The sequence below is a fragment of the Physella acuta genome, unplaced genomic scaffold, assembly GCF_028476545.2.
Source record: "Physella acuta isolate Inbredline_101_S28 unplaced genomic scaffold, ASM2847654v3 ptg001283l, whole genome shotgun sequence".
Classification (NCBI taxonomy): domain Eukaryota; kingdom Metazoa; phylum Mollusca; class Gastropoda; family Physidae; genus Physella; species Physella acuta.
Window position 1 is genome coordinate 49,117 of NW_026732798.1, and position 26,287 is coordinate 75,403.

The following is a 26,287-nucleotide window of genomic DNA, read 5'->3' on the forward strand; positions in this document are numbered from 1 at the left end:
AAGCCTACCGGGCATTGATATCGTGCAGCTTCGATGAGAAATTGCATTCAACCCACTAACGCAGTCATTTACAGCAACTGAGTTATTTTTGCAACTAAAGAAAACGAGTTCAAAAGCTGAAGGAGCGATGTAGATGAGACAAACGATGGGACAGAGAGAAGGAGAACGGATATTATTCGCCACGCTATAGCCGTGTCGTCTCTTGATGTTCAAAGAATGTCAGCACAATTTTTCTCTTTGAAATGATATAATCGTCTGTTGAACGTAATCAAAACAAAGTTGTCTCCCCTGGAGAATTTATAATTCTTAAGACAGCATCACACCGAAGAAGTAGCCTACTACTATGGTTAAGTGGACAAACTATTTTAACTAGTTTTGGTTTGATTACTTACACCTCTGTAAAGCTATATTGTCTGTTTCGTTCTCCTTAATGTAGTATGGTCCCAAGCAAAGTAGGGGACATAAGCCTTCATTGAATATATACTTAATCGTACCAGTTTGAATCAAACTTAAAAAAAAACAACTCATTAACTTTTATTAAAATGAAATTTAGGCCGAAGGGAATTTAATCGTTTTTTTAATTGAATTATTGTCAACATCATGCTTTTCTTTCTGACTTCCAAAAATAATTTGAAGATTTATTTTTACAAACGAATATTATTACAAAATAAATTATACACTACTATTTAAATAACTATAAAGAAAAGCGTGGGTCGCTTCCTAAATATTAGTAAAGGTATCCAATAGATACTAAAGTGACCCACGATTTTCTTTATAGTTATTTAAATAGTAGTGTGTAATTTATTTTCTACTTTTTAGTGCATTATTACACAAAAGCTTGTTATTAAAAAATTATTTTATGATTTTTTTTAAAAATTAAATTTCTTTAATGCTATTAAAAATAACGCAGAGCTAGTCAACTCAGTATACTTTGCTGGCAAAACCCGACTAGAAATAATTAATCTTGGTGAATAAAAAACATAGAACTTAACGGATTGATACAAGATGGCTAGGGAAATCCTTCTCATATTATTTTTAAAGTTATTTGAAGCTTTTAAGTGTTCTCTGTAAACAGTAGTTGTGAGGCTTTGGGTTAAAAAATTTTCTTTGAAAACTGAGGTGTTCGATTTAAAATATTCAGGAACCACTGGCTTCAAGTGGCATAAGGACAAAGGATACTTTGTCTTGTTTCAGTTCATCGGCGATGTAATTATAATTTACAAAAATGAATATAATTTCCGTACAATTTATATATCTATATATAAATATATGTCAATGTACTATAACTACTATAAAATAATCTCTACAACCGTTGGAAAATGTCTGAACATCAAAAGTTTTAGCCTAGTTTAATAACTGTTTTATTACTAAATGTTCAGTTAACGTTAAGTAGAGCAAGGGAAGCAATCGCTGTATTTTTATCATACCAGGAAAGTAACAATTTTACACAGTTATATACCCTTTCAGATGACAGCAAATAGCGGTGATACAACTCAACAATACAGAAAGAGTGTAGTTAAAAAAATCAATAAAGTTATATTTATTATTTCAAAAGAGCGCACAATCAATGTTTGTGTGTGGGTGTGTGTGTGTGTTTGGGTATGTTTGTGTTCAATGTTTAAAAAAAACTAATTAAAAAGCGCATTAACTATGATATATATATATATATATATATATATATATATATATATATATATATATATATACATATATATATATATATATATATATATATATATATATATAAATTTCCCCCACAGGTTCACACATAACCAAAGACATAAGCGGTAATAAACTATGCATGAGGTTCTTGATCAATTGAGCTCAGGGACCCAGATTGGTTATCAACTATACACTACTCCCGGGGATCACGTGATATGTGTGGGATGGGCGAGATGGCAAGCCCTATAGATCACGTGATATGTGTGGGATGGGCGAGATGGCAAGCCCTATAGATCACGTGATATGTGTGGGATGGGCGAGATGGCAAGCCCTATAGATCACGTGATATGTGTGGGATGGGCGAGATGGCAAGCCCTATAGATCACGTGATATGTGTGGGATGGGTGAGATGGCAAGCCCTATAGATCACGTGATATGTGTGGGATGGGTGAGATGGCAAGCCCTATAGATCACGTGATACGTGTGGGATGGGTGAGATGGCAAGCCCTATAGATCACGTGATATGTGTGGGATGGGCGAGATGGCAAGCCCTATAGATCACGTGATAAGTGTGGGATGGGCGAGATGGCAAGCCCCATAGATCACGTGATACGTGTGGGATGGGCGAGATGGCAAGCCCTATAGATCACGTGATATGTGTGGGATGGGCGAGATGACAAGCCCTATAGATCACGTGATAAGTGTGGGATGGGCGAGATGGCAAGCCCCATAGATCACGTGATACGTGTGAGATGGGCGAGATGGCAAGCCATATAGATCACGTGATAAGTGTGGGATGGGCGAGATGGCAAGCCCTATAGATCACGTGATATGTGTGGGATGGGCGAGATGGCAAGCCCTATAGATCACGTGATAAGTGTGGGATGGGCGAGATGGCAAGCCCTATAGATCACGTGATATGTGTGGGATAGGCGAGATGGCAAGCCCTATAGATCACGTGATATGTGTGGGATGGGTGAGATGGCAAGCCCTATAGATCACGTGATATGTGTGGGATGGGCGAGATGGCAAGCCCTATAGATCACGTGATATGTGTGGGATGGGCGAGATGGCAAGCCCTATAGATCACGTGATATGTGTGGGATGGGCGAGATGGCAAGCCCTATAGATCACGTGATATGTGTGGGATGGGCGAGATGGCAAGCCCTATAGATCACGTGATATGTGTGGGATGGGTGAGATGGCAAGCCCTATAGATCACGTGATATGTGTGGGATGGGCGAGATGGCAAGCCCTATAGATCACGTGATATGTGTGGGATGGGCGAGATGGCAAGCCCTATAGATCACGTGATATGTGTGGGATGGGTGAGATGGCAAGCCCTATAGATCACGTGATATGTGTGGGATGGGCGAGATGGCAAGCCCTATAGATCACGTGATCTGTGTGGGATGGGCGGGATGGCAAGCCCTATAGATCACGTGATATGTGTGGGATGGGCGAGATGGCAAGCCCTATAGATCACGTGATAAGTGTGGGATGGGCGAGATGGCAAGCCCTATAGATCACGTGATATGTGTGGGATGGGCGAGATGGCAAGCCCCATAGATCACGTGATACGTGTGGGATGGGCGAGATGGCAAGCCCTATAGATCACGTGATATGTGTGGGATGGGCGAGATGGCAAGCCCTATAGATCACGTGATATGTGTGGGATGGGCGAGATGGCAAGCCCCATAGATCACGTGATACGTGTGGGATGGGCGAGATGGCAAGCCCTATAGATCACGTGATACGTGTGGGATGGGCGAGATGGCAAGCCCTATAGATCACGTGATAAGTGTGGGATGGGCGAGATGGCAAGCCCTATAGATCACGTGATATGTGTGGGATGGGTGAGATGGCAAGCCCTATAGATCACGTGATAAGTGTGGGATGGGCGAGATGGCAAGCCCTATAGATCACGTGATACGTGTGGGATGGGTGAGATGGCAAGTCCTATAGATCACGTGATGTATGTGAGATGGTCGAGATGACAAGCCCTATAGATCACGTGATATGTGTGAGATGGGCGAGATGGCAAGCCCTATAGATCACGTGATATGTGTGGGATGGGCGAGATGGCAAGCCCTATAGATCACGTGTTTAGTGTGAGATGGGCGAGATGGCAATCCCTATAGATCTTGTGGCAGGTGTCATGTGCAGGACTAGGCCTGCGACTGGGAATCACTTTGCTTTACCAAAGTTGTGACTGAGTTGGCTAAGCTCCAAAGGACAAGGGCATGCAGGTAACAGAACTGCAACACTCTAACCCTGCAACACTGCAACAGTCTAGCCCTGCAACACTGCAACAATCTAGCCCTGCAACACTGCAACACTCTAGCCCTGCAACACTGCAACACTCTAGCCCTGCAACACTGCAACACTCTAGCCCTGCAACACTGCAACACTCTAGCCCTGCAACACTGCAACAATCTAGCCCTGCAACACTGCAACACTCTAGCCCTGCAACACTGCAACACTCTAGCCCTGCAACACTCTAGCCCTGCAACCTTGCAACAATCTAGCCCTGCAACACTCTAGCCGTGCAACACTCTAGTCGTGCAACACTGCAACACTCTAGCCCTGCAACACTGCAACACTGCAACACTCGAGACCTGCAACACTGCAACAATCTAGACCTGCAACACAGCAACACTCTATTCCTGCAACTCTCTAGCCCTGCAACACTGCAACACTCTATTCCTGCAACTCTCTAGCCCTGCAACACGGCAACACTCTATTCCTGCAACTCTCTAGCCCTGCAACACTGCAACACTCTATTCCTGCAACTCTCTAGCCCTGCAACACTGCAACACTCTATTCCTGCAACTCTCTAGCCCTGCAACACAGCAACACTCTATTCCTGCAACTCTCTAGCCCTGCAACATAGCAACACTCTATTCCTGCAACTCTCTAGCCCTGCAAAACAGCAACACTCTATTCCTGCAACTCTCTAGCCCTGCAACACAGCAACACTCTATTCCTGCAACTCTCTAGACCTGCAACACAGCAACACTCTATTCCTGCAACTCTCTAGACCTGCAACACAGCAACAATCTGCGGGCTGTATTAGTCACTCCTTCTATTATTACCATGCCTTACGCTATGTGTAATGTTTTAATTATCTTACTGTATTAACCCGCCCTCCCCCTCTCCCTATCAAACAATCGCCGTGTTATCTTGCCAAGGTCTCAATCCTTCATTCAACATCTTGCCTACGGCTACTGTTCCACTGATGTGCAGATAGGGATAATATCAGCGTATGAATGCACAAGTTGAGATGGTTTTGTTAAAAAGTTTGCCAGGTTAACGAAACAATCTTCACTTGCTTGTGTACAGACAGGAAGCTGTTTAAAGCTGGTTTATGTCGCTTAATAGGCGATGAAAGAGATAAAAATAAAACCTGGGGACTAAAAAGCATAACATTTAGGGATTCAAAGCGCATTCATAAAATAAATAAACTATACATTCATAAAGCGGCTACTTCAACGATGCTCTAATCCTCAACACTAGCCCTGACTATAAGCTTAATCCTTATTATGGCTTTACTCTAATCCTAATCCAATCTGTTACAAAACCATTAGCAAAAAAATGCCATTCAGTTTCAACATTTTTGTAACGGTACTTTAACTAAAAAGAGTTAATTCAACCACGCTCCCATATGTGCATATAATAACATAGAGAAATAAAAAAAGAGCCTACACTCGATTGTTATTGTTCCACATAAGATAAAGGGGTTATACAGTGTTTTGTTATTACTTGCATCTGAAAACAAATCAGATAATGACAGTTACTATTTTGTTATTGTCAATCTGTTAAGAAACAGATACAGACAGATACTGTTTTGTTATTGCTTGTATCTCATAACAAATCGGATACTGACACATACGAACTGGTGTTACTGGCGTTTAAACACATTCTTTATAACATTTCTGACTGACACGCTGACACGTCAAGTTTCGCGTTATTTGCCTGCTTATATAAGCACGTTTATGGCTGTTTATTATCACCTGTCTGGATCGGTTTATGATTGAAATAGACGGAATCTTGTTAAGGATACATTTACATTTTTATTTTATTATGTTTTAAAACTACATAGAGAAAATCAAAAGCGCCTCTGGTTGCGAAATACTCAAGTTACATTCCTGACTTTATAATTATATCGCCCTAGTGTGTAGCTGCAATATTCATTGCCATATAGTCATTGTTTTCAAATCAAAAAGTTTAATCAAGTTTTTAAAATTATTTAAAGTTTTTTTTATTTTTTTGCTGCCGTATTTTAGGAAAGCGAGAAAACTTTTTTCTTACACCGGTGTATAAACCATACTGAGGCTAACTCGAAACGCTAAGTAAATACGCAATCAATAACCTCCAAATACACACACATGCACATATGTATACACACACACACGCACACACATACACACCAGCACACATTTACCTGCGTAATTTGATACATAGACACAGAAAAGCCAGCACGTTATTAATTAACCCTTACCTCCCCCGTGGCGACAAAAAAATCAATACCATTGTTGTCCCACGATTCATTTTATGTCTTGACACATTATCGCTAGATCTACCTCCCCTACACCCACAGCTAAATTTATCACCCCCATCAAACCCCACCCCCACTGAATTACTTTACATATTATCGCTAGATCAATCAACCTAGATACCTATAGTCTCGGTCAGATGAGACTCGTTAACTGGGGACAGCCACTCTTCTAGGAGAGACAACTCCAAAATCAAACAACTGCTGCCTTGTAATTTATTCTTGGTTGGACAAAGGCTATGGAAGCAAATCCAAAAAGAAAAGCAGGCCAAAATCGGAGTCAATGGCCTCAATGGCGCGTAACCAGTTGACACGTATGCTTAATTGTGTTGGAGAGGATCCCTTCCAACAGTAAAATTAAGGACGAAGAAGAAAAAGATACCTACAGTTACATTTATAACCCCCACCCCCACTGAATTACTTTACATATACCCCCTCCCTCACCCGTATAACTTAGTATCTATATCAACAGTCAGGTCAGCCCCACCCCCTTCCCCGCCCTCACCCTCACACGTATAACTTGGTATCTATATCAACAGTCAGATCACCCCCCCCCCCCTCTTCCTCACCCTCACCGGCATAACTTAGTATCTACATCAACAGTGAAACATTTACCTATGCTAATGTCAGTGTAATGACTCTCGGGATCAATAAAGTGGCCGATAGTGTCGTCTGCCTCACGTCTGGTAGAGTGGCCACAAGGCTTGTGATAACAGTTATTTGTGACAGATGTTGCTCGGTTTTACACGTCGCTCGCTAGGCCCACACAACAAAAGGTAGGTTTTAAAAATGGCGGGTTTGAATGGTTGTGCTTTCGTCGAAGGTTTTTAGAAATCGTTTGAAAATAATTCGTTAATCTTTTAATGCTTAATGCTCTTAAGATTTGAATAAATTTCGCACTCTGATCCTTTTATAGGCCTGCAATTATATCAAAAGAAACGAAAACCAAATCTCGCAATCTGGTAATCGTTTTTTAGTATATTAAAGAAAACTAAAAATCAATAGTTTTAACTGTTATTTACTGTTTCAAAAATATGAATAAACTCTTTACTAAAGTTCTTTCCTAATTTTTTTTTAAGATCGTAAAAATTTCGTAAAATTTGACCTAATTTAATTGCTAATAAAACTTTAAAAATACAAATCTCAAAATCTCGAAATCTAACATTTATAAGACATCTATCGGATCCCAATATCTGCTGAGGGAAGAAAACGAATGTCCTTTGCATTTTGTTTTTTCTATTTAAAAAATATAAAGTCTCTAGCAGTTTATTTATTTTCTTCCATCTATTCATATAAAAAAAACATAAAGTCGAACATTAACATTAGTTATTATTATTAATATTAGTTTTGTTATTGAATATTAAACATGTCAATCGAAATTACATTTTTTATTTGCAAGCTTTTATTTAGCTTGATCCCACTTTTTAAATGTTTTGCCTTACGGTGGCATTTATTGAGACTTCACATGCAGAATGGTGTTGTAAACTTTAAACCTTAGCCAAGCTCTGACGATAATGCAATGTGCCGTGAAAATTGACACATGTTTGAATTTACGTTTTTAAAAATAACTAGACAACCCGGTTTCCCGTTGGAAAACGGATTACCCGAATCACGACGCTACCCAATTCACAACATTTTCCCTCCCCCTAGTAGACTTTAACCCACACCCCAATACCCCAATCACAAACGCCTGATAACCCAATAAGACGCATATTATGCCTTTCCTAACCTCACTCCTTTCTCAAATGAAATCTTTCGCCAATCACTACTGCAATTCATTACCAACTCAAATCACAAAAAAAAGTAAATAAATAAATGAGTTTTACAATAATTATTAATAAAAAATGTATTGTTAGCACCGATTAACTAAAAACTGTTCTCGTTTTATATAATGTATTGTTTGCCGTCTATTGTATATAGCAGGGGTTCCCAACCTTTTTTTACTCTAGAGCACATTCTAAAATATCGGTAGGGTGGCGGGCACCACCTATTTTAAATCGACAAACTCCTTCCAGAGGCGTAGCGACCCTTCCCGTCACCCGGGGACAAAACTTTCGATTTGCACCCCCCTCAAACTTTTGATTTGCAACCCCCCCTCAAATTTACGATTTGCACCCCCCCCCCCCCCTCAAACTTTCGATTTGCACCCCCACTCAAACTTTCCATTTGCACACCCCCCCCCCCCTCAAATTTTAAATTTTCTTTTTGCACCCCCCCCCCTCAAACTTTCGATTTCCACCCCCTTCAACCTTTCAATATTGTTTATGAAAAAAATTCTGTCTCTGTCGAATAGTGAGAGGCGGGCACATACGAATCGTTTGACGGGCGCCATGGCGCCCGCGGGCACGGGGTTGGGAACCCCTGGTATATAGATTTGGTTTTAGGTTACAAAAGTATGCGCGCCTCTTGTGTACGTACTCGATTCTGTGACGCACATGTCTCAGTACACACAAGTTGGTTGTGAACACAGAGGGTATTGTTGTAGTCGAATCTAAAGCCGGTGCACACTGTAGCTGTGAATACAGGGGGATTGATGTAATCGAATCTAATGTCGTAATCGGTTGCTCAATGGCAACTAGAGTGCTATATGATGTGAAGATCGATAAAAGGGATCAATGTATCAATATCTGGAAGTATATTTGTATGTCAATAGTGACAGCCTGGTTATTCCTAAGCATGCTTTGATAATGTGTGATAGTGATAATACGATTATCATGATAATATGATACTGTTGAAGATTTCTTCTTGGATTTTTTTTTTCTATTTCGCTCGGACGAGGACAATAGCGGACTATACTCGGAGAGAGGCGTAAAGAACAATGGCTGCTAGCAATATTTTGAAATGCTAGTGATAAGAATGTAAAGGTATAGACAATTTAGTGATAGTTGTTCGAGAATAGTATTAATAAGGCATAAGTGGTTGACATAGGCATTGTTGTATGCAACTCAGCCTCTAAATGTAGGTAAGCTAGATACTGGTGAATATATGGCAAATTTTTACCAAGTGGTGACCTTAGCATAACTTCAACTAATGACATTGTATGGTGAATTTAGACAAAAGGACAAACAAATGCAGATAATGCAATACGCCAACAAACTTTTTGTAAATTAATAAGTTCATTATCCTGGCAAGAATTCTTTTATATTTTCGTTCGTAAAATGTATTAAGTCGGAAGATTCATACAGAGCCAACACCGCAGATGAACGGTTGTAACCAGATTTGCAAACTCTGAGTGGGGTGCCGGAGTACCATCTGCGGCTGTTGGTGTAAGGTGCGGGATTGTAAGGTTCAGATTTTCTGGGACCATACTACAAGGTTGGCAAAATATTTGAACATTTTCTGTTTCGAAACACCCCAGTTTTCCTCTTTCCAAATATGCTGAGATCGAATCCCATACTCCGCTCGAATTTATGACACAGTGTGGTCGAAGGGTAGTGTGTTTGACTGCTAAAAGTCTCGAGTTCGAAACCGTTGCTTGAGTCCGGACCCAGCTCTAATGGGTACCCAACTCACGTTAGAGAAAGTAATTCGTCTGGGCATAGTGCTGTCCATACTGTCTGTCGAGGTCACTGACACAGTTTAACTCTACTTCACCTGCCCCATGGACCGTAAGGTTCGAAAGTGTACACTTACTCACTACCCCACCCCTTCAAATCACAAAGATTGTACAATGTAAAGTTCAACATTTCGACATTGATATTCTTCATTCATCTGGACAATCCTAACTTAATCGCTAACAGAAGGAAACAATACGATCAAATCTGAAGCTTAAGCTACAAGATAATCCCAACATAAACAGCCTAAAAAATAAATGTATGCTTGGTAAATAACTGGTGTGAACTGGCCTACAAATTTTTGTTTTTTTATACTGTAGAACAGGGGTCTCCAAACTACGGCCCGCGGGCCGGATGCGGCCCGCGAGGTCCTCTCATCCGGCCCGCGGAGATCTTTTTGTTCACGGAAAAATTGTTTGTTGGAGGTGGCTGTGGAACTTTGCCCAGAAAATTGAAAAAAATTGAAAATATAGCTTTGGGTGCAAATACCATTGCCCGCCGTGTTGCAGACATTGGTGAAAACATTGTGACTCAAATAGCGAAAAATGCAAGCAAGTTTCGCCATTTTTCAATTGCAATGGATGAGTCGCTGGGCAGCTGTTCCACCTCTGTTTGTGTTCATTAGAGGTGTGGATAAAAACATGGACATAACACAAGAGCTGGCTTGCCTAAATAGCATTTGTGGCTCTGTTACCGGAGATGATATATTCAATCAGTTAAAAAGGGAATAGCTGATTATAACTTTGACTGGACTAACATAAGTGGCATTAAGAAAGGCTTGGTTGGACACGCGGATGAGAAAAAAACATTATAAAACCAATGTTCTTGCACTGTATTATTCCCCAGCAAGCTTTGTGTGCTAAATAGTGGACATTAGCAGTGTACTGAATCCTGTGTACCTCGAGTGAGTTGTCGACAGTGTTTCTTTCAGACTTTTTTATCCGGGGAGGGGGAGGAAGGAACTTGAAATTTGTATATATTTCTATATAAATTATATTTCGTCGGGGGGGGGGGGGGGGCTCCGCCATATCGAAGAGGTGCCTGGAAGAAACTCTGGCCCCCGAACTGATATATGATAGTTAATGCGGCCCTCGGGCTGAAAAGTTTGGAGACCCCTGCTGTAGAACTAAGGGTAGGCCTGAAACATTCTTAACTAGGATAAAAAAAATGTAACATGTTTTAAAGGTGTGTCTAGCTGCCTCAAAAATAATCATGAATTTAAATTAATCACTCGATACAATTATGTAAACAGTATATGCACAAACAATTGAAAGTTATAAAGAATATCTTTAAATATAATTTAAAAATGAACTTGGCATATTGTTGAAATATGAACATTGAAATTCGAAGTTTCCCTCACTGGTAAAATATTATCATTTCCTTAAAATTTTCCCCACTGTTGAAATATGAACATGGTCTTCAAATATTTTTCCACTCCACTCTGGTAAAATATGAACATGTCTTTAAAATATTTTTCCCACTGGTAAAATATGAACATGGTCTTCAAATATTTTTCCACACTGTTGAAATATGTTCTTTTATTAAACGTATTTTTCCGAACAATTTTAATATGCACATGACCTCAAAAGATTTGAAACGCCTCTTGAAAGGTTATAAGGATTTAAGTTTGTGTATAGTCGTCTGAAAATGTTTACTCTCGTTTGCTGATCAGGACATGCTTCACATAGTTCACTTGTTTCACATACTTCACATACTTCACATGCTTCACATATTTCACATGCTTCACATGCTTCACATACTTCACATACTTCACATGCTTCACATATTTCACATGCTTCACATATTTCACATGCTTCACATACTTCACATGCTTCACATATTTCACATGCTTGACATGCTTCACATACTTCACATACTTCACATGCTTCATATGCTTCATATGCTTCACATGCTTCACATGCTTCATATGCTTCACATACTTCACATACTTCAATACTGTAAATTCTTCACGTGCTTCATATTCTTCACATACTTCACATACATCACACGCTTCACGTGCTTCACATACTTCACATGCTTCACATACTTCACATACTTCACATACTTCACATGCTTCATATGCTTCACATGCTGTAACACATAGTGTCTAGCTAGAAATTGGAAAGGGGGGTGAGAGGGGGTTGAGTGTAATGAATGGTCATCAGCTTGCGATTAGTGTTCAAACAACTACATACAGCAAGGTGTATCCCGCTTTCTTGTTGTGATGTAATGAAGGCTTGTTCAATATGAATGGAAATAGTTCAATTTTTTCTTCTTATTAATACTAATTTATTGAAAAAATATAAATGATTCGTACAACACTTAGATATATGTCTATGTATGTATGTATGCGTGGGCGTATATGGTGTGTGTGAGGGCAGAGTGACAAGCTATTTGTTGCCAACGATGACGCCTTGAATGTTTGTTAACGCTAAACGTTAGCATAGCCATTGTTTGAACGTCCTATACACGCAAGGATAAAGCGCAAAGATTGTTTACTGTCGTTCAGATATCGACAAGGGGGGTAAGAGATTTCTACACAAGCTTATCAGGGGACACAATCTTCTCATGTGGACTTTAACACGGCCATAGTTCGTGTTGTGTAAATAGGATATTTCATTCTTGACACTCATTGCCTGTAGTTAAGTAAGATTTGAATTGGAAAGAAAAATTGTAGTGTATTTATAATGGTATTAATATATTTAGAGTGGTAGATTTATTTACTAAGCAATCAATTAATCAATCACTCTATCAACGAATCAGCAAATCAATTAATCAATTGTTGTTTTTTGCTTCCGTCCTTTCACCATTCTTTGCGTCCATCCATCCATCCATCCATCCATCCATCCATCCATCCATCCATCCATCCATCCATCCATCCATCCATCCATCCATCCATCCATCCATCCATCCATCCATCCATCCATCCATCCATCCATCCATCCATCCATCCATCCATCCATCCATCCATCCATCCATCCATCCATCCATCCATCCATCCATCCATCCATCCATCCATCCATCCATCCATCCATCCATCCATCCATCCATCCATCCATCCATCCATCCATCCATCCATCCATCCATCCATCCATCCATCCATCCATCCATCCATCCATCCATCCATCCATCCATCCATCCATCCATCCATCCATCCATCCATCCATCCATCCATCCATCCATCCATCCATCCATCCATCCATCCATCCATCCATCCATCCATCCATCCATCCATCCATCCATCCATCCATCCATCCATCCATCCATCCATCCATCCATCCATCCATCCATCCATCCATCCATCCATCCATCCATCCATCCATCCATCCATCCATCCATCCATCCATCCATCCATCCATCCATCCATCCATCCATCCATCCATCCATCCATCCCTCTATCCATCCATCCATCCATCCATCCATCCATCCGTCCATCCATCCGTCCATCCATCCGTCCATCCATCCATCCATCCATCCATCCATCCATCCATCCATCCCTCCATCCGTCCATCCGTCCATCCGTCCATCCGTCCATCCGTCCGTCCGTCCATCCGTCCATCCGTCCGTCCGTCCATCCGTCCGTCCATCCATCCATCCATCCATCCATCCGTCCATCCGTCCATCCGTCCATCCGTCCATCCGTCCATCCGTCCGTCCGTCCGTCCATCCGTCCGTCCATCCGTCCATCCGTCCGTCCATCCGTCCATCCGTCCGTCCATCCGTCCGTCCGTCCGTCCGTCCGTCCGTCCGTGGGTCCGTCCGTGGGTCCATCCATCCATCCATCCATCCATCCATCCATCCACCCATCCATCCACCCATCCGTCCATTCGTTATGTGTGGAAGTATGAGAGTGTGAGACCATCACCCCAAATACAAACTACCATCCAACACCAACACAGACAGGTAACACCCCACCCCTACCACTACCACACCATCATTGATTAAATGATTAAACACGCCACTGGAGCGTACCAAAATACACATCCACCGACAACACCTGCATAGCCTGAGTGATTAGACAACAGCTGCCAGGGGCAACAACTCACTCTGCTCATCCAGAACGCTGTGTGTTGTTGCTATACGTATCGCAGAGCAATATGTATATTGTCTCTTTCTCTCTCTCTCTCTCTCGATATATATATATATATATATATATATATATATATATATATATATATATATATATATATATATATAAAGAATAAATAAAGATTAACACATTTAATATATAACTGGCTTAGTTTAGACTGTTTTTAAATTTAATATAACTATTTTAACACATTTTTTCTTGATGGTGCCCTGTGATAATTATGCAGTCGTTGTCTTTGTACTGGTCGTGGTAAACATTCAATTAGTTAAACCTAATTGTGGTAAACATTCAATTAGTTTAACCTAATTGGCCATCTATAACAGAGGACCCGTATCCCCCTATTGGCATACGTGGTCACAACAGTTTGAACAACCCCTGCTCATTAGTCGGATGACGTCATTTTTGGATTACCCCCTCCCCCCTCTTCCCAACCCTAACGTAAGTATTTCATCACAGAGGGATATTCAAGGGAGTAATTAATTAGATTCGTTTTAAAATTTAGGATAGGCCTGTTGTGTAGGAGTGGAGCTGTAAAAAACAACAGATTGTACACCGTGTTGCTAGGTTTTAATTAAAACAAGGACTGCATATCATACAGCTACATCTTGTCTATTCTCTCTCCCGGAACTTTGTCGCGGAAAGGAACCACGTCAGATAAGCAGAGAATACACCAATTATTGTGACTAACGAGATTTGGAAGAGGGGTTTGGAGAGGGGGGGGTGAGGGGTGGGGGCAGAGTGAAATACAAGAACTCTCCTAACTATCTGTTACACGTTCTAAAAAAGACATTTTGTTTGAGAAAACATCAGCTAATCTGACAGATACATGTAAATTGTAATAGAAGATTCCCTTCACGGCAATTAGTCGGTAATAATAAATATTTTTTAGAAACAATTTTTAGCTTTCTTTAATTGTTTCATTGCTTCTTGTTGTCACTGTCTTGAAACTCAACCCAGTTGGAAAAAAAAGTTTTAGGCCTTATCTCCCTTTAGCAAGATTTTAAAAAAAAAGTGTAGGCGTAAGCGTAACGATCACCTTTCCAGCTCCGCCCCCCATCACAAGAAAAAGAAACACTGAATCAGGGAACGTAATCGGGCCGACAGCAAACAAGAGCGAACGAGCTTTGGAGTAGCTGCCCCTTAACGTGACGGCCGCTATCGCTTGAGTGTACTTGGCGTTTTCAAACTGAAAAGTGTCGGAATGTAGCGCTGTTGTGTTTTCTCTAAGGATAGGCCTAATTGGTCTAATTTTAATTATTACACGAAGGTAATTTAATATATTTTGTTTAATCTTATATTGCAATTACTGTTAATTTTTCTTAAAAGTCGAATACACTGTGTTATTTAAAAAAAATTATCGAATGTCTATTATAGTCTTTGTATAAGCAAAGAGTGTCAAAAAGGATCTTGATCTATACTGTAAGATATTATCTGCTATCTAGTTCTAGGTCGTGTTTCAAACTCTAGCCCTAACTCATGTCGATCTAGATAACACACATCCAAGAAAATTTAGTTTATTTAGTCCTGTATTTAAAAAGACTTAGATTACTGATATCTCCTTTCATCGCAAAATTGCAATAAAGGTCTTTAGCTCAGTTAATGTTTCATGGTTGACTGACTCATTAACTTTATTTTACTAAAAGATCGCGAGCAACTCTAAATACAGCTCAAAGAACAATTCATACATAATGTTTGGTATGAGTTTACACAAATTATAGATGTTCTTAGATTACTTCATTACTAGATTTAGATACATCCTTACTAGCTAGACCACATCATTACTAAATAACATCATCATTATATTACATCTTTACACACCGTACTAGATCACATCATTTCTAGATCTAGATCCCATCATTACTATATTACATCCACACTAGAAACATCATTACTAGATCGCTTCATATCACACTATTGCTATATCATATCATTATTAGATCAAATCACTACTATATCACATCATTAGAACACAACATCACTATATCACATTATGTCACATCATGCCACATCCTTACTAAATCACATCTTTTATAGATCACATAATTGCAATATCCTTTTTTATATCAGACCACTACTAAATCACACCACTACTATAACTATAACACATCATGACTAGATCACAAATATAGCTAATAATGGTCGTCGACACTCAGACAAGAAGCATCTAGATCTATATGTGGATTTAGCCTTTGAGTAGTCTCCCTTTTCATGGAAATGAACGATATATATATATATATATATATATATATATATATATATATATATATATATATATATATATATATATATATGTATATATATATATATATATATATATATATATATATATATATATATATATATATATATATATATATATATATATATATATATTCAAATTTCAAATATATATAGATAGATAGATACAGACCAAAGCCCACCCCCCCCCCCCCATCTCAACAGCACTAGAACAGCGGGAAGTTAAAAGTAGGAGATACTCAGCATATTTTTGTTATTGTGTTTTATTGCGAAATTTGAATTATAAGATTGTTATTGTGTTACTGCCTAATTTGATTAAAAAGATTATAATATTAATTAGCGGAGTAGAGATATTTTACTGTTTCATATCCCTAATGAATGTCGGACAAATCGCATGTAAGGACTGTTAGGTCAGCACTACGACTGATCTCTTCACTAGGCACTAAAGCCTGAGGGGCCCCTATTGACTCGTGCCAGTTGTCTGAATTCGATACATGTCACATATTCGACCAATCATTTACTCGATTTCTCGTGTGATTACATGTGTTTTGGACAAAAATAAAGTGTTCTAAATTTGATCGCGCTTTTAAAATATCCAATGAAGCAGCAGTCACAATTTAAAAACATGTATAGCTAACTGAATTTTAAAAATAATTTATATTTTTTTTCAGATTTTAAATTTTGAGCCCGGGATCCGATATAGATCCTTTTGGGCTAGCAATCGTAAGCTCTACCTTCCGACAAAGCCATCGTATCGCTATATTACTATTAGTAGGATATATTTTTTTTGTAATTTGTAACCAAAATTTCTACTACAATTTTTTTATATTAACTATTTTTGTATTTTGACTGTTTATATTAAGTTGATAGTAGACTACACATACTATAAATAGAATGTGTTATTAATAACTCAGCCAAATACGGTGAGTTATGGTCGTGTTTGGCAGTGTTAAATAAAACCCAGCCTGTGCCCGGATGTCCTAGTTCACATATGTGTACAATGACCTGTGTGCTCATTTTAGACCAAGTACACACCTTGTCGCTTGTTAGCCAACACTACACATCCATCACTAGCCCGTTAGAGGGCTTACGTCGGGACTCAAGAGGACGCTTGTGAATGCGTGAAAGTCAAGATGCAAAAAATCGACAATTTTAACGACTCAAAAAAAGATTTTTTTTGTTTAATCCTGACGGAATATTTTTGCAGTTATATATTTCTCTTTAAACTATCGAGTGCGCTAGTTGAATGTTGGGTCTAAGTAGCCAAATTATAATATATAGACTGCAAAGACGGGCTGATGGGGAGAGGGGGGGGTGCACTGAGTGGTACCATCAAAGATCGGTGGGGGAGGGCTGACACTAAACCGAAAAATTGCAGTAGTGGATAACAGCTCTTAGTAATTCCTTTTTTTTTACTTTCTCGTATTCCTTAAAAATTTTAACAAATCTCTGGGGGGCGCAAAGTTGATAGTTCGCCCCTGGCGCCGCAATGGTTCGCTACGGCTCTGGTTAACGCCCATGTTTCTTGTCATGCTGTACCGTGCTTAGTTCGTAGACAGAAACCAACAGTTAAAACAAATACATAATATTATGTGATACTTATAAGCCCTGAACATTTTATTTGCCCCGTAGTCGTACGGGCTGGCCTAAAAAACAGCTTGTTTAGCGCGAGAAATTAGAATTTATTTTCCTTCACAAGCGGGCCTGTTATAGTTTTAAAAAAAACACATGAGGGACAGTCTCTGAAATACGAGAACCAAAGCTTAACTGGCCCAGTTTGATGCCAGGAACGTTCGCTCACACCACCTGGATCTAGCCACTCTAGACACATGTTTGTTATATTGGAGACTTACGGGCCCTACAAAAGGCCTACATCTGTTACATTGTGTTAATGTCTGACCTTGCGCCTAACCTCCGCTAATGTTACTTCAACAATAAATCCTTCAGCCTGGACAGATTAGATGTGCTAAATCAAACGGAAGTGTGCACGTTACTGCCTGTACTGTTAAGCCTAGAAATTGTAAAAAAAAAATGCTGTTGTAGATTGGCGTTTAAAGTTGATGTAGGCAATATATTCAGCTTTAAGTTTAAGCCTTTAATGGCTTTATGTAACCCAGTTAGTTCCGGTCGTAAGAGAAACGATTTGAAAAAAAAAATTGCTGTGAATTTTTTTAAAACCATGAACGGAGTTTTAATTTCAAGTCAGATCAAGAATCAGAGAAAGTTTCAATGTGTTGGTTTTTTTGTTGTTGTGTAAACGATTTATTGTAAATCGATAAGCGAAAAGCATGCAATTTATATTTTAGTGTTGCGAAATGGTTGGTTTAATTAACATGGGCTTGCTAAAATCGATGCATACAATTTTAGTAAATCACACGATGGTAGCGTGATGGGCTTATATAAAGTGTTTGGTTAGGACAGAGTGGTAATGTTGTATATGGGACTAGGTTATAAGGTGGTTAGTTTTGGTTCCTAGCTATTGTAATTAAATTAACAACATTATTTATCATCAAACAACACAAAGCCCAACTTTCATTAGCATTCAACACACATTTAGAAACCCACCATTCCTTTAAAAATCCACCATTCCTTTGTATAACACAACACATTTAGAAACCCACCATTCCTTAGTATAACACAACACATTTAGAAATCCACCATTCCTTAGTATAACAACACACTTGGAAACTCATTATTTCCTTACACACCACTCTGAAGTACAGAGCTAGTTATGTTTAAGCTATAGATCTACATGTAATTAAAGTAAACAAGAGTTTCAGATATCGGTTTTGTTTAATTATTTACGTTTGCTATTGTAATTTGATGTCTATTTAGACGGCTGCATTGTTCTAAATCCGTTCAATTATTTACTCAGTAGAAGTGCAGCTATTTCCCTGTTGTGTATACTGAATGTTTGTTTTAGCAAGGTCTCATTTGACGGTCTTAAACATGAATGTTGTTAGGCTACACTCACAGCCTAACTGAAGCATGAACATCTGTAGCCGGCCTGGTTTTACTGTGGTAATAATTATGCAAATTAGGAAATCCCCGAAACGCCCGTTTGTCGCGTTTTATAAAGCAATACTAGTATTTTGTAGGATTATTTACAAACGAGGCGTTGTTTTGTGTTATTTAGTATCGTAGATTCGACACTTTCTCACACGCAGCAGCCAATACTATAATCTCACCCTCCCCAACACTTAGCATAGCCAAGCCTTCAACCACATTCAAATTAAATGACCCCGATTACAGTTCTAACCCTGTTTTTTAAACTTGAATCAATACCACCAGTTGCACATAAAAGTATGTACATTATTGACTAGTGAAATATAAAAGAGACCTGTTCGGTCTTTAAATAAAAGAAATGAAAGAGTACACCGTATTAAATGAATCGATATGCTGTAGGCATAAGGGTATAGAAAAAAATAATTTTGCAACGATTTAACCTACTTTTAACATCGTCTGTTTTTATCCACCTATTGTACTTATCCATCAGTTATATTGATCCACTGTGTGTACTTATCCATCACGGGTGTACTTATCCACCACGGATGTACTTATCCATCATTAGTTGTACTTATCCACCACGGGTGTACTTATCCACCACGGATGTACTTATCCATCATTAGTTGTACTTATCCACCACGGGTGTACTTATCCACCACGGATGTACTTATCCATCATTAGTTGTACTTATCCACCACGGGTGTACTTATCCACCACGGATGTACTTATCCATCATTAGTTGTACTTATCCACCACGGGTGTACTTATCCACCACGGATGTACTTATCCATCATTAGTTGTACTTATCCACCACGGGTGTACTTATCCACCACGGATGTACTTATCCATCATTAGTTGTACTTATCCACCACGGGTGTACTTATCCACCACGGATGTACTTATCCATCATTAGTTGTACTTATCCACCACGGGTGTACTTATCCACCACGGATGTACTTATCCATCATTAGTTGTACTTATCCACCACGGGTGTACTTATCCACCACGGATGTACTTATCCATCATTAGTTGTACTTATCCACCACGGATGTCCTCATCCACCGACCGTATTTATCATCCACAAATGTACTTATCCACTGACCGTACTTATCCACCACAAACCGACCGTACTTATCCACCACGGGTGTCTTTATCCACCCATACTGGGACATTACCACCACACCTCATCTTCCCCACCCAACTCCCCCCTCTGTATAGTACTACCCCCACCCCATCCAATGTTAACATTCAACAAGAAAACTCATCTCTCCTATTCAAGGCACCATAATACGTAGGGAAATAGCTTAATACACGGAGTATGTTTTTAATTATTTATTTAAACAGAACAGTGGCGTAGGCAGGGGGGGGGGGTTAGGGGGGGTCATAACCCCCCCATAGACCCCTCGGTATATATAAAAAGTATGAGGGGGGGGTGCAAATCGAAAGTTTGAGGGGGGGGGGTGCAAATTAAAAGTTTGAGGGGGGGGGGGTGCAAATCGAAAGTTTGAGGGGGGGGGGGTGCAAATCGAAAGTTTGTCCCCGGGTAAAAATTGGAACCCCCCCCCCCCCCCCCCCCCCCCTTGAGACGATCCTGGCTACCCCACTGAAACAGAAATATAATTATGGACTCGTATGCCTAAAATAGGCTACCACAAACCTGGTATGGCTCTACCCTACTTAGGAAAAACATTGGCACAGTACAAGAAAATGTATTGCACTGTAAATATTACACCTTTCGAATAGTATAAAGCCCCCACCCCCTCCTCTTTCTTTAGAAAGCTGTATATTTTCAGTGCACAGTAACCTTTTCCTGCATAGTTTCTTTTCACTCTCTTATCTCACTTCGTTCTGTGACCTGTCTAGTCTGCTGTTTAACCTTGGCCCCATGCACTCGCTGCACTGAAACACAGACAGAGCAGACTATATTTATCTTCTTTAGTCGGTTCCTAGGCTAGATGTGCCAGCGTATCAAGTGTGTAGCTCCGAATGTGTTACACCAACACAGGGAAGTTACTCACTTTTTAAAACATGCCACCAACACAGGGAAGTAACTCACTTTTTAAAACCGGCCACCAACACAGGGAAATAACTCACGTTTTAAAGCCGAGAAATTTGTCTGACATTTTTTTATTCATGTCTGCGCCGGGGTCAGCAATGTTAGCTTAAACGTTGCTCAGTCTCCGACCCTGCTTCATTTGTTTTCGCTCCAGCTTCATTCCGGGAAAAAAAAACAACAACCCATATTTTTTTCACATTCTGTCAGTTGCCTTTGCCCAAATGTATTTTCTACGTGTCAAAAAATATGTTATGTGACAACTATAATAGGTTGCAGTAATACACACTTAATACAAAATTAAAAAAAAAAAAAAAAAAAAAAAAAAAAAAAAAAAATACAAAATTTTGGATCCCCTTAATAAAGGGACGCCTTTCAAAATAATCAATTACGGGTAACCCGTTAACTTTTAAGACAGTGCTATAAATATTGATTATATATAATAAAATAAAAAAAAATTATATGAAAAGTCTAGATGGTGGGGCTGCAGGAATAAAAACTTGCAAGGGCAGATTAATTAAGAAAATGTTTATATATTGAGTAAAATCGGTATAAGAAAAATAAAGAAATTAATTAAAAGAAAAAATACAAATACAGGCTAAAAACAATAACATTGATTGAAGGTTATATTTACACGGGCGCAACAAGACGTAAACAAATCAAAAACAATGTTGCTAAAGAAAGAACTGAGAAATCTCTCTTATGTACAAATGATACAAATGAAAATATGCCTGTCTGTTTGTGTTTCTTTTAAACATTACTTCACCATCGATCCGATCGCTATGAAACTTTGGAAGGATCGTATAGTACAATCCATGGAAAAAAATAAAATAATACATCTCACTCTGATAGAATCAGCGGTACTGTGCGGTTGGCACCAGGAGTTCCCCAGCAGCTGTGTAAACACATCTGGTCAGCTGATTGGTCGCCCTGCTAGGGGGTCAGGGGTGCTACATGAAACAGTAGTCAAACTGCACCAGAGGCGTTCTTCGGAGCCCCGATAGTCGTGTAACGTGGATCACCCTGCGCTACCCCATGAGCTAGTGCTCACAGGGTAGGTGACTATATTCATTTTAAGAGTACTCTACAAGCAATAAATATTTTTTTATGACTTAAGTCATTTGCGCACGAACTTTTAGTCAAATGGACAAGATGATTCCTCGACTCGACACATCCCTCCTCTATAAGAAATTCTGAAAAAAATATATTTAATCCTAATGGCTTCCTCTCTCTCTCTTTCTCTCTCTCTCTCTCTCTCTCTCTCTCACACACACACGTACACACACACACACATATATATATATATATATATATATATATATATATATATATATATATACATGTAGGGTTATATATAAATCTCCAACCCTCTTTGCCTGTCTATGGTAAATAAAACATTACCTGGCAAGTGCGAGTCAAGTAAGAACATTTCATAGCCGTAGGCCTACACCTATTGGCCTGATTAAATTAAAATCTAGATTTGTCGCCAGTATGTGAATTATAAATCCCATTCCAAAGACCTTTACACCTGTCTTGGTGAAGAGACAGATCTCAGCACGGGTAGACGAAAGGTCTGATTTGTTCTACAGGTAACTTACCTTTGTCCGTTTACAGGAAGTCTATGTGTGTTCGCTATTGTCTAGCTCAATTCGCTGAATGAATATTTTTTTGTTCAAAATTTCAATTGACACGTTGTTAATTGAATGTGAGCTTCTTTATTTTCATTTATTTAAAATAAATTGGAGCAAATTCTTTCGAGCCAGTTTATATTCCATGTTTTACCCACTGTGTATGTAAGGATAGTGTGGACCGTTAAAGGTCAAGCACCTGTGACTGGGCTTACATATGTAAACATTATACACTTATCAGTTTGTTCCTGAAGTACTTTAGGGTTTATATTCCGAACAACCGTTTACTATTACTAGGTCAAATGTTCCTGCCCTTTCAATTGGCTAGCTGTTAATAAAAACCCGTTGAAAGACTCGAACTCAACTCAAACATGTCGTGTGTAGGCCTACTGTACACTCTGTGAACCCCACCACTGGTTAAATAAGCCGTATTTGAGTCCCGGGCAAATGCAGGCACACTGCGTTTCAACTCATTCTAGGATTTGTAGCTGATCGTTATGGCCAAATCTAAAGAAGGTAATTGTGTTGTAGATTTATTAAACATCATATATTTTAATAGCTTTTATCTGCTTAATCTTGATCCATGTCTGTTTATATTAGTGTAAATGTACGTATATATATATATGTATATATATATATGTATATATATATATATATATGTATATATATATATATATATATATATATATATATATATATATATATATATATATATATATATATATATATATATATATATACATGAACAGCGAGTTTTCTAACAATAAAATCTTTGAAGATCGGGACATTTTAAGATGGGGAATTTTTATTGGAAATTTTGTGGTGTATACATTTTTTTGGTACGGCGTGGCCTAAGCGATAGAGAGCTCGAAGGTCTTGAGGTCAACTTCACTACCTAAGTTACATCATCATCCATATTTATCCTACATACCGCCCGCCCGCTGACTATGGCCCGTTGACTTGGCTGTTTATTAATAAAATTATTCTACTAACCCAAACCTGCACCCTTATTTGACACCCTTCTCTAACTTTCACTGTAGACTTATACGGACCCCAATCGTTTTAAAGGGTTAAACATGATAATACATGACCATTACTTTACAAGTAGATCGCCCTTATGGCCAACCATCGAACTCCACTTCATCGAACTTCAAGATGATACTTCAGCTCATTACATTAGAAACCGACTAGAAAATGTACCTGCAATAAGGACACGGGTCTGACTGACATTTATAAAGTAAATGAACATTGGAAGAAAAGAAAACGAACTTCAGAGTCGAAAATCGATAATAAATAATCATGTTCATAAAAATACATCTTTAAGCTAACGATCGAAGAAATGAATAAATCGATGTCATGTATGGCTTTTGATTACCTTTGGTGAGCTGGCAGGCAGGAACAGCACTAAGGGGAACAAGTGGGGTGTCAATCTGAAAAACGAATCGGCTATTTAGGGGCCGCACATAAATGGAGGTACATTTTATGCCGATTTTTATGCCCGATATCTTAACAAAAATCCCCCCCCCCCCACATAAAATGGCGTCATGTTGTAACATCCCTCTTCCCAATATTCCAGCGCTTGATTCAAAATCTTCCCAAATATTAATAGAGTTGTTTCCCTTTAGTTTATGGATAAACCATTTGACAGCTAGAGGTCTACAACTTTAGTCTAAATTATTGCTGATCTCTATTTTGGAAAATGTGACACATTTATGTCAGGAGTAGGTATATTGATTGATTGTTATAACAAAAAGTCATTAAAAGTAAATCCGAAACAACTTAAAAAATCCGAAACGACTTCTAAAATTCCTCAGTCTGCTCTCTCATATTCCCGCAACTTGATTTTTTTATAAAGGTTCCCATTAAATTACATTCAATATGAAAAGAAATGTATTAAAATAAACTTTCTTCATGCTGAAAGTTAGTTCACATACGATCAAAGTAGTCTACATAAAGGCAGTTTACATACGACCATAGATAGTGAACTTAAAGATGGTTTACATACGACCAAAGGTAGTCTACTTAAAGATGGTTTAATTCGATCAAAGGTAATGTGCTTAACATCCAAACCATATTCAACACTGCGAAATACATTTGATGATCCATGTAGGCCTACATATTATTATTATGGATGCATAACACTGTAAGGGACGGTGTGGTCTAGCAGTAGAGCGTAATAATACCGATACGAAAGTGTTACGTTTGATTCCCAGCTAGAGTCTTTAGAAGTGCATCCATCTTTCATGTGTGCCTCGCCTCATTGTGTCCACTCAGTAGTGTTGGGTACCTTGACTCATTGTGTCCACCCAGCTTTGTTGGGTACCTTGACTCATTGAGTCCGCTCAGCTTTATTGGGTACCTTGACTCATTGTGTCCACCCAGCTTTGTTGGGTACCTTGACTCATTGAGTCCACTCAGCTTTGTTGGGTACCTTGACTCATGAGTCCACCCAGCTTTGTTGGGTACCTTGACTCATTGAGTCCGCTCAGCTTTATTGGGTACCTTGACTCATTGTGTCCACCCAGCTTTGTTGGGTACCTTGACTCATTGAGTCCGCTCAGCTTTGTTGGGTACCTTGACTCATGAGTCCACCCAGCTTTGTTGGGTACCTTGACTCATTGAGTCCGCTCAGCTTTATTGGGTACCTTGACTCATTGTGTCCACCCAGCTTTGTTGGGTACCTTGACTCATTGAGTCCGCTCAGCTTTATTGGGTACCTTGACTCATTGCGTCCACCCAGCTTTGTTGGGTACCTTCATCCATTGAGTCCGCTCAGCTTTATTGGGTACCTTGACTCATTGTGTCCACCCAGCTTTGTTGGGTACCTTGACTCATTGAGTCCGCTCAGCTTTGTTGGTTACCTTGACTCATTGAGTCCGCTCAGCTTTATTGGGTACCTTGACTCATTGAGTCCGCTCAGCTTTATTGGGTACCTTGACTCATTGAGTCCACCCAGCTTTGATGAAGGGGAAAATACATGCGACTGAGCACAGACTTCACCTTATCTTCCTTTTGTATGCCAAACTCACAGATTGTAGTGCACTCTATCCCTGCTATTTCGTACCCAGTGGCGTAGCGAGGTCGGGTATCATCCGGTGCGGCACTTAATGATTTGCACCCCCCTCCTCAAACTTTCGATTTACATCCCCCTCAAACTTTCGATTTGCACCTGCACCCCCCTCAAACTTTCGATTTGCACCCTCCCTCAAACTTTCTATTTGCACCCCCCTAAATGGTGTCACCCGGTGCGGTCCGCCCCCCCCCCCCCTCGCTACGCCTCTGTTCGCATCCCATGTCCAAAAATTTCCTTTAACTTCCATCACCGCACGGTTAAAACCCAGAAATATAAACCAGCATCCAAATAATGTCTGGAATAAAATCCATTTATTTTTTTGTAACGCAATAACACATTGAAATATTCAAGTCAATTACATACACATAAGGGCTGCGTGTTACTCTACCGTGTACATAACGATCAACACAAACAAACATAGCCATACT

At 39.3% G+C, this 26,287-nt stretch overlaps 1 protein-coding gene across 3 annotated transcripts in view; it reads left to right on the top strand.

Annotated features, from left to right (window-relative positions):
• Positions 1-6,902: 6,902 nt before the first annotated feature.
• Positions 6,903-26,287, top strand: part of LOC131958014 (glycoprotein-N-acetylgalactosamine 3-beta-galactosyltransferase 1-B) — a 36,311-nt gene continuing 16,926 nt past the window's right edge. The window contains exon 1 of one of the 3 annotated variants that reach the window (XM_059322896.1): positions 6,903-6,993. Coding sequence is in view for 1 of the 3 variants with exons in the window: in XM_059322893.1 (XP_059178876.1) it covers positions 23,284-23,302 (19 nt within the window). In the remaining 2 variants the exon portion in view is untranslated. Of the gene's footprint in view, positions 6,994-14,959; positions 15,129-23,119; positions 23,303-26,287 lie in introns of those variants that run through there. The other 2 variants (XM_059322895.1, XM_059322893.1) reach the window with 2 other exon arrangements.